General features: G+C 46.2%; 1 protein-coding gene across 14 annotated transcripts in view; it reads left to right on the top strand.

The window, feature by feature from the left end:
* Positions 1-15,183, top strand: part of TRIM66 (tripartite motif containing 66) — a 70,538-nt gene that overhangs the window by 35,926 nt on the left and 19,429 nt on the right. For all 14 annotated transcript variants that reach the window (XM_031007650.3, XM_063710945.1, XM_063710954.1 and 11 more), the window contains 5 exons: positions 148-262; positions 822-968; positions 3,578-3,695; positions 5,552-6,477; positions 7,878-8,039. In XM_031007650.3, coding sequence (XP_030863510.3) covers positions 148-262; positions 822-968; positions 3,578-3,695; positions 5,552-6,477; positions 7,878-8,039 — 1,468 coding nt within the window. The remainder of the gene's footprint in view (positions 1-147; positions 263-821; positions 969-3,577; positions 3,696-5,551; positions 6,478-7,877; positions 8,040-15,183) is intronic.

The raw sequence follows: 15,183 nt of genomic DNA, 5'->3' as shown, positions 1-15,183 counted from the left end.
GGAAGGCTCTCTTTTTTTTGTATTTGGTGTCTGCTAGGCCCTGATCTCAGTAGGCAGCCTCCAAGTTGGTTCTTAGGTTTGCTGTCTCTTCGTCTTCATATAGTCCATGAGGAAAGCTTACCATGGTTTGTCCCATTGTGTTTGCAGGATATTTGAAGTGAAGCATCAGCATAGGAAGGTGGAAAACCAGATCAAAATGGCCAAGATGGTTCTGATGAATGAGCTGAACAAACAGGCCAATGGGCTAATAGAGGAATTAGAGGTATGTATAGACAGATGGATCAGATGGTTGGGTTCAGAAACCATCCATATATCAAGCTAGTCCCAGGACCTAGGGAAGCCTAGGCTATAATTCAGATATGCAGCTTCCATAGCTCTGTGCTGCTCCCTGTATTTTAAAATGTCAGCCTAATTTTGGGAGGGTGGCTTATTAAGGGCTAGAAAATCAGTTCAAACTGATTTTTGATGCTATGTCTCTTAGGCAGCTTCCATCCTTAACTGCTCAGGGTTATAGTCTTGGAAGAGAAAGTCATGAAACAAACCACCTTCCTCACCAATTTATGCCCAAGAGATGTAGACATTTATTCATTTCCTCTTTCATTTATTACCCATTCCATATTTGCACTATAAAATCTCCCACCACCTCCCCCTCCCCTTTTCCATCAGCCAGCATCCCATGGCAACACTATGCCCTGCTGTCCTCTCAGGGGTGTAGTCTCATCTGATTCCATCAGTGACACACACAAGCCACCAGACTTCCCAGGCAGGTGGATTACAGTCCAGTAACAGGATAAAGGACTCTGTCTTCTCTCTGTACCCAGGGGATTACTAATGAGAGAAAGCGGAAGCTGGAACAGCAGTTACAGAGCATCATGGTTCTCAACCGTCAGTTTGAGCATGTGCAGAATTTCATCAACTGGGCTGTCTGCAGCAAAACCAGTGTCCCTTTTCTTTTCAGCAAAGAGCTGGTAAGAGGAATCTCCCAACTCCTCAGCCTGTCCTTGAAGCTTATCAGAGCATCCCCTTTGTCACAGGGGCAATGAGGCAGTCCTTGGAAGTGCCTTTTCTTTTTGGGATGGAAGGAGGAATAACATAGCAGCTCCATCCATCCTTCAAATTCAATCACTGCTTTTGGGTTAGTAAGTAAACACCATCTTTTACCAAATCCCATAGTGCAAAGAGGACACAGGTGCTGAAATGGTCCTGCCCTCCCAAAGGTAGCTCAGTTGGGAAAGTCTGTAGTTCTTTGTCATAGGTAATTGATTCAGACATTACCCTGGACATGAGCAGTGTGCTGGGCATCTCATAGAAAGTTACTGGGGTTTACATGGGGGTCTGAGAGAAAAGGAGTTGGAGATAAGTTTGAAGTATTAGGCTTGAGAGGACGGCAGCACCCAGGAGAGGGAGCAAGAATTTTGAGAGAAGTCGATGGAGCTTATATTTGAATACTTTGAATCTAAGGTGCCTATAGTGCATCCAAAACCAACTCCAAGCTACCTACCGTTAAAAAGCTGTTTTAATATATGGGTGTGGAAGTCAGAAGAAAAGTTGGTTTTGGAGAAGGAGATGTAGGAGTCACCAGGAAATCAGTGGTATCACCTTGGAAGAGTGTGTGGAGCAAGAAGAGAGAAAGTCAGGAACCCAGGGAATACCGTCATTTTCAGCATAGACAGAGGAAGATGATGACTGGAGGAGAGTGAGAAGCAATGGTCAGAGGTGAGAAGCAATGGTCAGAGGTTAGAAGCAAAACAGAGTGTGGTACACAGAAATGAACAGTTTCCAATTTTAAGTGGTCCATTTGGCAATGCTGCATGGGTGAAAGAAGATGAATAGTGACGAGCAGCCTCTGGATCTGGGAATCAGGCTATCTTCTGAAAGAAGCTCCAGTGAAGTAGAAGGGTCAAAAGCTAGAATGAGGAGACTGAGGATGGGTGGTGACGAAGTAGAGACAGAAGTGAAAAGAAGAAAAATAAAAACATAGCCTGAGAAGATGGCAGAGTTGGGGGAAACTTTTTTTTAAGCTTGGAAAACATTTGCACACATGTATATGGGAGAAGAGGTTGAAGATAGAGAGGAGGGGTGTGTGCTGGGGTAAGTACACTGAGAAAGCAGGAGGAAGGATATAGAGTGAACTGGTTGACCTTAAACACAAGGACAGTCCCTTCGTCTGAGATGGGAGGACTGGAAGGGGACAATGCTGTAGTTAAGTTTGAGGGTAGAAGGGATACAAGTTGGGGTAATTTATCCTTTATGGTGTCTTTTTTTCTCTGTGAAATAGGAGGTGATAATAAGAGGGTTAAAACATTGGTAAGTAGCACCAAAGTAAAGATTTTAAATAGTCATTGAGTGCAGTGGAAGAGAAAGATGACAAGAAAAGAAGTGACAAGAGAAAGGGCTGAGGGGTGCTGCTGAAATTAATAATCACTGAAGTGGCCCCAGATAACATGGCTTTGGTATGGCTGGATTACCTAAGAGTAGGAGTTGGCGATGGGGAGGGAATTAGGACACTAGTGATATCATTACTGTAAATGAAAGGAAGCTGGGAAGTCCTGTGGACTGAAGGAGCAGGGCTTGGAGAGGTTGAACATACTCTGAAAGAGCATGAACTTGTTATGACCAGGGTGGGTTGTTGGAGTTTAAAGGTCTCATAGGTAGAATGGTTGTAAATGATTAATAGGGTCTAGGTATGGTGACTAAACTGAAAACAAGGTGGTTGCCATGCAAGAGATCAATGAAATAAGAGGCTAAGATGTTCGTTGGGACATTAGTTAACTAGAGGATGGCAGGGTAAGTTGGACACTTGCCAAAGCCCTGGATAAATAGGAGAGTTAGTGATGAGAAATAGATGAAAGTGTTGGGAGAGGAAGAGGGCTATTGAGTAGGACAGAAGGGTGCTTTACCTGCAAGTGGAAGTACAGCAATGGGGAGCTCAGACAATGCCTGCCCCCACTAGGCTTTTAAATTGAGGTGATGGTAGAATGAATGGAGCTGCCAGTCAACGATGTCATGAGGGAGAATGACAAATCACTTAAGGCCTGAAAAGATAAGAATGTAGGGGTTCCAGGCCAGGCGCGGTGGCTCATGCCTGTAATTCCAGCACTTTGGGAGGCCGAGGTGGGCAGATCACGAGGTCAGGAGATTGAGACCATCCTGGCTAACACAGTGAAACCCCGTCTCTACTAAACAAAATACAAAAAATTAGCTGGGCGTGGTGGTGGGCACCTGTAGTCCTAGCTACTCAGGAGGCTGAGGCAGGAGAATGGCGTGAACCTGGGAGGCAAAGCTTGCAGTGAGCTAAGATCGCGCCACTGCACTCCAGCCTGGGCAACAGAGTGAGACTCCGTCTCAATTAAAAAAAAAAAAAAAGAATGTAGGTTCCAGAAGCCTTGATAAGAGGAAAGGGATCAGCTGGGAGGATGGACAGGTGCTAAGGTGCAAGAGAATGAGAATATGGAGGATTACCAGAGGTTAAAGGGCCATGACTTTGAGCCTTTCAGCTTGTCCAAAGAGTAAGGGAAGGGGAGTTGTCATTTAGGTGCAAGATGCCCAAATAAATGACCTTCGGTGTTGTTGTCAGATTGTGTTTCAGATGCAGCGATTGCTGGAGACAAGTTGTAACACAGATCCTGGCTCCCCTTGGAGTATCAGATTCACCTGGGAGCCTAACTTCTGGACCAAGCAGCTAGCTTCTCTTGGTGAGCTTGGACCCACCCACCCAGGCCTACCCACCCTGTGGGCTTTGACTTAATTGCTTACCTTACTGGGTAGGTCGGCATATGCCCAACAGAAAGCACTCCCTGGGACTGCCAGTGGTCATGGACTCATTCAGCAAACCTTTTTTTTTTTTTTTTTTTTTTTGAGGGGGAAGAGGAGAGGATGAGGAATTAAATAACAATGGCAATATAGGACTTTGTATCAGGACGAGTTGAAATCTGAGTTTACCATTCTGTGTAAATGTCCTGTTACATTGGTTTTATTGCTGAGCAGGAGACAAGACAGGCACCCTGCTCTCCGGAATGCTGTATGGCAGTACAGATGAATGTGTGTCTCTGTGGTCACACAAAGGTATACATGTGTGGGCACAAGCAGGGGTATCTCAGCAACAGTGAGACTGCGTGTGCATGTTTGTGTTACACAGACATATCCTTTCGAGTTGAGATGTAAGCAGATAATTCATGGCCTTGTGCATTTTTCTTCCCTGCTGCAATCATTTGCTGGCATTCAGTCTTTAGGCAGAATGCAGACAGCTTGAAGTTGTGCCTGTGTTGACAGCCTAACGAGTTTGTTAAACTGATGGCCAGCTGCTGCCTTCATTTGAGGCTGTTAATCTTATTGAAAATTTGTTGAACTTGGCAAAGTGACAGATGATATGTAGGTTTATTTCTTTTCTTCCCTCTTTCCTTTGATTTAACTCAGCAGACCTTTGATGGCCACCTACTCTTGTTTAGGCCCCATGCTGAGCACCAAAGAACCAATGGTGAATAAAACACATTTTCCTTAAGGAGCTCAGACTTCCTCTAAGTAAGTCTCACCAAAATAATGAGAGGAAGGAATCATTAGACTGAGTTAGCCATAGATCTACTTGTGCACAAGGGACCTAGAGGCCTCAGGGGGCAGTGCCGATGCCTGGCACTGACCTGGTGTATTAGTCCATTCTCGCATTATTGTGAAGAAATACCTGAGACTGGGTAATTTATAAAGAAAAGGGGTTTAATTGGCTCATGATTCTGCAGGATGTACAGGAAGCATGATCCTGGAATCTGCTCGGCTTCTGGGGAGGCCTCAGGAAACTTACAATCATGACAGAAGGTGAAGACGCACATCACATGGACAAAGCAGCAAGAAACAGAGCAAGGGGGAGGTGTTACACACTTTTAAAAAATCAGGTCTCACGAGACCTCTATCACAAGAACAGCACCAAAGGGATGGTGCTAAACTATTCATGAGGGATCTGCCCCCATGATCCAGTCACCTCCTACCAGGCACCACCTCCAACACTGGGGATTACAGTTCAACATGAGATTTGGGTGGGGACACAGCTCCAAACCATATCACCTGGTATTAGAGCTTCCCCACTCTCTTCCATCCTACTTGCTCAACACACAGTTCCCCACACCTGTATCTGGGAACTTGTTCATTGGTCCCAGGCATGACTCTCTACCCTTTGCTACTTTCTAGCATACTCCCTCCCAACCTCAAAGTTGATTCTTTTTGTTGGAGTCTGATTGGGCTGTTCTGTTGGAAAAAAATGAGTGGGTGCTATTTGAGAGAGCTTGTGGTTTCCCTAGTGGGACAGAAACAGAGTCAGGGCTGAGCATCTGGTAAAAGCTGAACTAATTTCTCAAATATCCTAGGCCCCCAAAGCAGGTGCATACAGGTGCTATTACTGGCAGCATTCTAGACTGAGTCTAGGAGATCAAGGGTTGAGTTTCTTAATCTCTGTTGCTGGTACAGGATTGTTGAATGAGGTTCTTTTGTCCCAGGAGCAGGAAGTAGCAAGGTGGGAGCAACTTGAAAAACTTTTGAAAAACTCTCTATTCTGCATTTTCAGGCTGCATAACTACTGAAGGTGGACAAATGTCCAGGGCAGATGCTTCTGCTTATGGAGGCTTACAGGGGTCATCACCCTTTTATCAAAGCCACCAGTCTCCAGTGGCTCAGCAAGAGGCTCTTAGCCACCCCTCAAACAAGTTCCAGTCTCCAGCAGTGTGCTCCTCATCTGTGTGCTGCTCCCACTGCTCCCCAGTCTCGCCTTCCCTCAAAGGCCAGGTCCCCCCACCCAGCATACACCCAGCCCACAGCTTTAGGCAGCCCTCTGAGATGGTGCCCCAGCAGCTGGGGTCTCTGCAGTGCTCTGCCCTGCTGCCCAGGGAGAAAGAGCTGGCCTGCAGCCCTCATCCACCAAAGATGCTGCAGCCCTGGCTGGAAACCCAGCCCCCTGTGGAGCAGGAGAGCACATCCCAGCGGCTGGGGCAGCAGCTGACTTCCCAGCCTGTGTGCATTGTCCCCCCACAGGATGTTCAGCAAGGAGCCCATGCCCAGCCCACCTTACAGACACCCTCTATCCAAGTCCAGTTTGGCCACCACCAGAAGCTGAAGCTCAGTCACTTTCAGCAGCAGCCACAGCAGCAGCTACCACCTCCACCACCACCCCTCCCCCGTCCCCCACCTCCCCTCCCCCCTCCCCCACAGCAGCCACACCCACCTCTACCTCCATCCCAGCATCTGGCTTCTAGTCAGCACGAGAGCCCTCCTGGCCCTGCCTGTTCTCAAAACATGGACATAATGCATCACAAGTTTGAGCTGGAGGAAATGCAGAAGGACTTGGAGCTTCTTCTCCAGGCTCAACAGCCCAGCCTGCAACTGAGTCAGACCAAATCTCCTCAGCATCTTCAGCAAACCATTGTGGGGCAGATCAACTACATCGTGAGGCAGCCAGCACCTGTCCAGTCCCAGAGCCAGGAGGAGACCCTGCAGGTAAGCATCAGGGTGGCTTGGCATGCATATTCTGCCCATCCTAGGATCACTCAGGGAACACAGCCTCCCCAAAAACAAGGCAGCACAGGAATACAGTTTCTGCACCTTAGGGCTGCTTTGAGCTCAGCCCTCACATTTCAAAACTACGCTGGGCTCAACCTCCTACCTCAGAAAAGCTCCAGAGAGCATAGTACCCAGTCCCAAATTAGATTTAGGCTCAGTATACTCTGGAGTAGCTTGGCTTAGCCCTGTCTTCCTGGGTGACAGTAGGGACCCTGCCCACCGATGGTACCTTCTGAGCTGTGCTGAACTCCTGCCAGTGCCAGAGCAGAAGAGAGGCTGTCTCTTATCTTGTCATCTCCCTAGCTCCCTTGCCGGACCTTCTGAATCCGAGACAGGGGGAGGGCAGAGCTTAAGGAGCAGAGTGAGGGTCCATGTTAGATGCTGGCAGGCAGCACTTTTATAATACTGCACAGATATAGACTTAAACTTTTTTACTTCTACTAAGCTGGGTATGTTTTATATGCACCATATCATTTATCCTACCGACAATGTTGTTTGGTAGGCATTACCATCTCTGCTTTATAGGTGTATAAGTGGGAGCTAGAGAAGGCTAGCAGTTTGTTTCCATATCATACAACATTGAGAGATAGAGCTAAGACTTGGATTCAGGTCTGCTGACATTTCTGTAATGCCACAGAAGTCTTCTTTCCATAGGAGGATATTGGATGGTGCACCTCTTTTTTCTCAGCTAAAAGACAGTTGAAGAGGTGCAGTTTGTACCCCTGGGATCTTTGCTACATTTCACATCTTCATTCTTAGCTCTTGATTTTCTTTTTTTTCCCCCCAGAACCTCCTGTTCTATCCTCTTCTCTCTACCCTTCTCTCACTTTTTCTATAGTGGTGTCCCCTTTAAATCTGTAATCACAGCTATATCTTCAAAGCAGCTTTACAGATTTTTACTTTATTATAGAATATAAGGCCTCACATTTATGCTTCAGTACTGACAACTTCAGATCATGCTTCAATGTCTTCCCCTGAGGCCCAGTTCTTTTGAGGAGATATAGAATAATCCGTGTGATGGCAGAGAAGGGTCTAGGGTTCATAGAGGGCCACAAGCTAAAATGTAAGTCAAAACTAGGTTATGATTGCTCAAGTGAATATCACAAAATTAGCTCAGAATTCTTGGTTTGGGTTTCATCCTAAGACATTCCCATTAGCATGTAGTCTTTGGAAGAGTTGGGATGAGTATTTTTCTTTTTGGAAAACGTTTAAGCAGTCCACAATGTGCAAGTGGTGATGATGCACAGGGCAGGGTGAGCACTAGCCTTTGCTGCCACTGCTGCTGCCGCTACACTGTCTGCAGTAAAACCCACCCAAGTTCTTATTTTCTTCTCCAGGCTACAGATGAGCCCCCAGCATCTCAGGGCTCAAAGCCGGCTCTCCCTCTTGACAAGAATACTGCTGCTGCCTTGCCCCAGGCGTCTGGGGAAGAAACCCCTCTCAGTGTCCCCCCAGTGGACAGCACCATCCAGCACTCCTCTCCAAATGTGGTGAGAAAGGTACTGAAGGAGCCTGTTTTCCCTAACTGCATGGGACCCACTGCCAGCCAAGACCCCAGGCACTTGGAGGAGGAGGATAGGGTGGGGGGAGGAGCGTCCCTGTTCCATCCCTGGACGCTACACAGCCCTGATTCATGCCTTCTGCCGTAGGAGTCAGCAACCTAGATCTTCCTTCTCCCCATTTCCACTCCCCCACGCACACTTAAAATGGGACCTCCTGGGCTTCATGCAGAGTGGAAGGAGGAAGGGAAAGAGAGCCAATTTATTGAACATGTACTCTGTGCTTGGAACCATGTGTGCTGCTTCACCAGCATTATCTCACCTCACCTCCAACATTTGTGGAAGTGAGCATCCCCATTGTAGAGCTAAGGAAACTGAAGTCCAGGGCCTTACAGCTAGTAGACGAGAGAGCTTAGGTTTATTTAAAATGAGATCAGTTAGAATCCAAAGCTTGAACTTTTCTGTCCACAATGAAGATGGGGAAAATATTTTTTGTGGCCTCCACAACCCAGAGTTGGATACCTTAGGATTTGAATCAATGGAATTTGTTGGGTGAGTGGTCTGCAGGGATGTTCTGCAGAGGTAGATGAGCAGCTGAGACACAGAGATCTCTTGAAGATGAGCTCTTGGAGGCCTTTCTGTCCACCCACCTACTAGCTTACTGAAAGTGTTCGCTTACCCTGGACATAACCCAGAACCCCACAAATCCTCAACTATCTATTCTCACCTCTGCCCCTTCACCCCCAACCCCTGTCATACATCTAACTGGAGCCTCAGTGCTGTGCCGTGTCCTCCACCCATTCCTCCTAGTGTCCCTTGGCCCTGTTTCACTTACGCTATTGTCTTCTCTGGCCTGGTGCCCTCAGCTCTCCAGTGCCTCCACCCAGCCCTGGACTTGAAGCTTTGTCAGGTGTTCTGAACTCTCCCAGCCTGTACCCTTGACCCTGTAGCATCCCTCTGGCCCTGCAGCCCAGCTATGCTGGTTGCTCAGTGTACCTACCCCTCACCAAGTTTCCCTAGCTCTGTACCATTGCAGTGCATGTCTTAGAACAGTCAGTCTCAGTGATACTTGAGGAGAGTTTAGAAAAAAGAAGGGATGGCAAAAATGAAATGTCAGCTTGGAAATTGCTGGTGACTCTTGAGGCTTTTTGTCTGTGCCTGTCCTACCCTGTTGAAAATGACTTGGCATAGAGGCCCTTGAGGTACTGTATATTGGCCCTTTGTGGCTCTTAGATGTTTAACTTCTTGTATTTGGGCCAGCCACCTAACCATTCATCCATTTATTTAATCATTTAATGCATATATGTAATGCATATATATATGCATTAAATGAATTATATCTATATCTATATCTATATCTGAGTATGTGCCCCATATTCTACTAGGTGCCAGGCATACATTGGTGAATAAGATAGTGAGTCCCATGCTGGAGAGTACAGTCTGGTGGAAGAGACAGTTAAGCAACAATAATAAATTGTGGTAAAGTGCTATAATAGTCGTTGGGGTACACCCCATTGGAGCACCTAGCTCTGGGAGAGGGGACTGTTGACAGAAGACTTCTTAGGGGACATTATTTTAAGCTGAAATTTGGAAAAGGAGAAGTTAGGCTAGTGAAGGGTAGAGGGGTAGAACAAATAGTCAAAAGGAATGGCAACTAGGGAGCTTCAGAAGTGAGAGAAAGCCTGGGGCAGTTAGGGGGGCTTCAGATAATTTGTAATTTGGCTTGATAGGATCACGAGATGCACTGGGGAATGGGATGGATTGAAACCAGTGGGGCTGTAAGGCCTTGTAAATTATGCTTTGGAACTGGGATTCAGTCTTGGGGGATGTGAGGAGTAAGTGAAGGACTTCCAGAAAGGAGGGATATGGTTTGAATTAAGTTTGAAAGATCACTTTAGCTGTGGTAAGGGAGACCAGAATAGTACAGAGGAGAAACAGGAGGCTGAATGAAATCAATAGCAATAGGAATGGAGAGGAAGCAAAGATTTCAAGAGATATCAGATCACAGGAGTTTTGGCCTCAGTGTCTAATTGATGATAGGTAAGGCAGAGAAAGCCCTTTGGCTTAACACCCAGGTGTTTTCCCATGCTCCCATCCCAGTGGATCTGTCTTGACCCACTGGAATGGGAGCACGGGAAAAAGAGCATATTTAGGGGAAGAAGTTAAGTTTTGAATTATTGCTATTCTTTTGTGGAATACACATTAGAAGATGACCTGAAGGCAGCTAGCTCTAGATGTCAGTAGTTCAGAAGCAAGCATGAGAGTTGCTGTAACCGCCTGATGGGTTCTTCTTGCCTGCTGCACAAATGAAGACCATGGCATTGCAGTAGAGAAAGAGTTTAGTTGATGTGAGGCTGGGATTTTTCAAAGGCAGTTTGGAGAAGGGGTGGGGGTGGCTAGAAATGGGTGCTTGCTGCTGATTGGTTGGGATGGAGATGAAATCATGGGTTAAAGCTGTCCATTTGAGCTGAGTTGCTTCTGGGTGAGGCCACAGGAGTGGGATTGATGGATCTGGGTGAAGCCATGGATGTCAGACATGCAGAAAAGTTGAGAAGGTATCTCAAAAGGCCAGTCTACAATAGGCCCAGGAATGACTAAGGGAAAGGCAAGGGGTGGGGGTGGGTAAGTTAGATCAGATCTTTTTCACTGTCATAATTTGCTCATTGATATAATTTTTGCAAAGGTGGTTTCATTGCCAGTGCTCAGTTGTAGTGGAAGCCATGCAGAAAATGCTGCTTCTCATTTGATGAGGTTCAGTTCTGTTCCTATACCCAGAGCAGAGGAAAGGAGCTGAGTGACATACATGCATGGAGTCAGTGCTGCTTGTGTGAATGGCCCACAGGGTTCCCTGAGCAGCAAGGGGTGCTGCCCTTTTGTGTGGCCACAAGTTGGCAATGGGGTTAGCAAAGGTCCTAGGAACTCTATCTTCTCATTTTGAGCTTCTTCTGCCCCTTATTAAAAGGGACTCCTGTAGAGGTTTGGAGGGGCAGATGGCCTGGCATTCTTCATGTGTTTCATAGGCTTTTCATGGCTTGAACTCCCAGAAAAAGGACCCTCAAGTTTGTCATCCTGGCTTAGAGGAAGCTTTGGATTGGCAGAGAGAGATCAACCCTGACAGTGAGAGCCACTGGTTGTCCACAAAACTACTGCAATAAGGAAAAGGGCTTTCTTTTTGAGGAAATTTGTTGCCTTGGAGCTGCGGTTGGGCAGGGTGGAGGGTGTGAAGCTCAAGGATAGCAAACAACATTCTGAGCCTTTTACCATTGAGTGATAATACTTTGTATAGTATCGTTCTAATTTTTTCATAGGTTTTTACATGGATTATTTCATTTTATCTCTTTATCCTAGCAATACTATGAGGAAGCCACTTTCTTATTCCCCTTTGAAAGATGTGGAAACTGAGACACAGAGAGGTTAAGTGACTCACCTAAGAGTTATGCAGCCAACCCACTGGGCAATGTTAGGACCAGACCACAGGTCCTTGACAGCTCTGTGTTCAATGACTAGGTTAAATTGTTTCTCTTTCCGCACTGCAGTGGGAGAAATAGGACTCCATTTGGCCTCTCACCTGCTGGATTTTCCTGTCTTTACAATCCTTGAAGTAGCCCGAGGCTTTGCTGGGGAGAGGTCTTAGGACCCAGCCTAGTTTGGTATTGGTTGTTTTATCTGGTAAAGGTGTTTTGTCCTCCATCCCACTCCCAGCCTGTGCTGGCCTGTGAGTGCCAGGAAAGTCAAAAGAATCTATCTGAAGGTCATGGACCAGAAGAACCTGTGGCACCACGCACCTTTCTGTGAGTTCCACACTGACTGTATATCACCAAAAGAGTACTTTTGGTGAAGCAGAACATCTGTGTACAAGTACGTTGGAGTTGGTGCTACGTGAGCCGATGGTGGAAACAGATTGCGGCTGAAAATGAGATGTGAAAGTTCTAGAATGGATTTTCTAGTGGCTTGAGCTCTGCAACCCCTTTTGAATGAATTTTGGTATTTGTCTGGCACCAGCTGTTGCCTAAGCTTCCTAATCTTGGTTCAGCCACTCTGAAAGAAAGACCATGGCTACAACCCTACCACAGCAACCCTTACATCTCAAGTGAAACTGGGAGACATTTTGATGCATTCATTTCATGCTTCTGAACCAGTCAACTGCCGAAAAATACACACAATCCTTTCCTCAAAGTTGTTGGCCGGGTGTGGTGGCTAGCGCCTATAATCCCAGCACTTTGGGAGGCTAAGACAGGCAGATTGTTTGAGCTCAACAGCTTGAGACCAGCCTGGGCAACATGGTGAAACCCAGTCTCTACAAAAAAAACACAAGAAAATTAGCCAGGCGTGGTGGTGCATGCCTGTGGTCCCAGCTACTCAGGAGGTTAAGGCATGAGAATTGCTTGAGCCTGGGAGGCGGAAGTTGTAGTGAGCCGAGATTGCGCCACTGCACTCCAACTTGGGCAACAGAGCGAGATTGTCTTAAAAAAAATGAAAAGCTCTCATGGAGTCAAAGCTGTAGGCATCACAGAAAGCCCTATCCGGGTCCCAGTTCACCTGCAAGAGGGACCTTTCTTCTGCTGCTCATAACATAGCCCCAGATCTTCAAGAGAGGACTTCCAGGCCACCAGCATGCTGCTCATGGCTTAGGAGCCTGAGATGTATTTCCAGTAAATGATACAGAAGCGGTAGGCATTCCTGTGATGCAGATTATTAAGAGTGATACAGAGGAGTAAAGGATAATGACCCAGGCAGATAGTATTTATACCATTATCGAAGCATTTTGATGCCCGATCTCTTAATTTGAGTCTTATAAAAACTCAGTGAGATTTACATTAACCTGTGTAGGAGGAAATTAAAACCCAGAGCTGGACAATGACTTGCTTAAACTCATTAAACCCTGGCAACTGTGAGTAAATACTAGGCATCCTGCTTCCATAGTCTCCAGAGCTACTGCTATGGATCAGATTGTGGGTCCTCAACCTCAGGGACAATCTTTTCCTCATAGCCTAGCCCTGACAGCAGCATTTGCTCAGAATGTTCCTGGGGCCTGGTGAAGCTTTCTTAGGGCACAGCCTGCATCCTGGTCAGCATCTGCAGAATTGTACACTCTTTCTACTCAAGAGTCAGGCCAAAGACTCCACAAGTCTGGCTCCTGAACTTAGCACACTCTAAGAAGCCTGTCTCCTTAGTTCTATCCTGATTTCATTCACCATCCAAACCTAAGATTTTTGTCTAGGTCTCCTGGCCCATGAGAAAACAGTTCCTTGCTCCTATCTGTTTAATAAGACAGAATAGTGTGTAAAGTGTTTTAGAAGTACTCCTATTCAAAATAATTTTTTTTTTTTTGAGATGGAGTTTCACTCTTGTTGCCCAGACTGGAGTGCGATGGCATGATCTCGGCTCACCGCAACCTCTGCCTCCCAGATTCAAGCGATTCTCCTGTCTCAGCCTCCTGAGTAGCTGGGATTACAGGCATGTTCCACCATGCCTGGCTAATTTTGTATTCAAAATAACGTTTTTAAGTCAGTTTCCTACACTGGCCTGGGCAACATACCTTTGACAAAATTCTCCTGAGTCTCCAAGCCTTGGGGTTTGAGGGTTCCACTCATCAGGCTTTCACTTCAGACTTACTAGAATCCACTTACGCCTTTCCTCTTTCTTCTACCTCAGATTCTGAGATCCTCTTTGCTTTTTCTGTCGTCCCTGGATTATCAGGGCACTGGGCACTTTTCACTTCTCTCTTCACCACCCATGAACCTTTTCTCATTTGACTTTACTAAGTTATCATATATCTGCATAGTTACATCCATAGTGACAGCCTTAATAAGTACAAGAGCTTTCTCTTGAGATGGAGGAACACTCATTGTCAATAAGAGCAACGACTTTGCCATTAAAAATCAACATGTGAGGGCCAGGCTCAGTGGCTTATACCTATAATCCCACACTTTGGAAGGCCGAGGCAGGTGGGTCACTGGAGGTCAGGATTTCAAGACCAGCAGCCTGGCCAATATGGTGAAACCCCATCTCTAGTAAAAATACAAAAATTAGCTGGGCATGGTGGCGGACACCTATAATCCCAGCTACTTGGGAGGCTGAGGCAGGAGAATCACTTGGACTTAGGAGGTGGAGAGGTTACAGTGAGCTGAGATCGTCTGACTGCACTCCAGCCTGGCCCACAGAGTAAGAATCCATCTCAAAAAAAAAAAAAAAAGAAAAATCAACATGTGAAACTGCTTACTAGAAAAGTTAGTCCCTTCCTCAGCCATCTGATTCTGTTTCAAGATCTGCTACTGTTAAACCAGTCTACTTAATCTTGAAGCTATTGAAGCATTCACTTTATTTATTTATTTATTTATTTTTCGAGATGAAGTCTCACTCTGCCACCCAGGTTGGAGTGCAGTGGCGTGATCTCAGCTCACTGCAACCTCCGCCTCCTGGGTTCAAGCAATTCTCCTGCCTCAGCCTCCTGAATAGCTGAGACTACAGGCGCATGCCACCAGACCCGGCTAATTTTTGTATTTTTAGTAGAGACAGGGTTTTGCCATGTTGGTCAGGCTGGTCTCGAACTCCTGACCTCAGGTGATATGCCCGGCGCATTCACATATTTTGAGCATTTAATTCACCAATCTGTTTTACTCTCTCTTGTTTCCTTAGCTAGACTGAAGGCCTTCAGTGTGTTTCCAAGACACAACTCCCAAATCTTTGGTCCCTTTTTCTATTGCATATTTACACAGTGGTTGGTTTCTGATTACTTTAACCACCAGAACAGAAATCTGAAACTAGAAGTGACGAGGCAAAGCTTTGGAACAGCAGCAAAAACAGCCATCACAAAACCCATGCATTATATTCTGTAGGAGATCATAAACTCATATGTGGGTATCTAGCCGGTGTTCTTGATCTAGCAAGCTTAAATATATGGTCTTCTTGGGAAAGTTTTAGTTTAGCTACATTATAGTAGTAAGCAGAATAGAAGCAGGGAGTCAAGATTTCTATAAGGGCAGCTAACAAGGGAGAAGACAAGAAACATCACTTGGAAAAGTGCCATGGTATGAGGTCATTCACTGAAAGAACAAGCTAAGCCCTGCATTCTTAGAAGTTCCTGAAAGCATCACTGAATTACTTATTGGTTCATCCAAATTCCTTGATATCACTAAGAAAT

Source organism: Gorilla gorilla, chromosome 9 (genome assembly GCF_029281585.2).
Source record: "Gorilla gorilla gorilla isolate KB3781 chromosome 9, NHGRI_mGorGor1-v2.1_pri, whole genome shotgun sequence".
Classification (NCBI taxonomy): Eukaryota; Metazoa; Chordata; class Mammalia; order Primates; family Hominidae; genus Gorilla; species Gorilla gorilla.
Note: the sequence above shows the minus strand (reverse complement) of the source record. Positions and strands in the feature narration are given on the sequence as shown.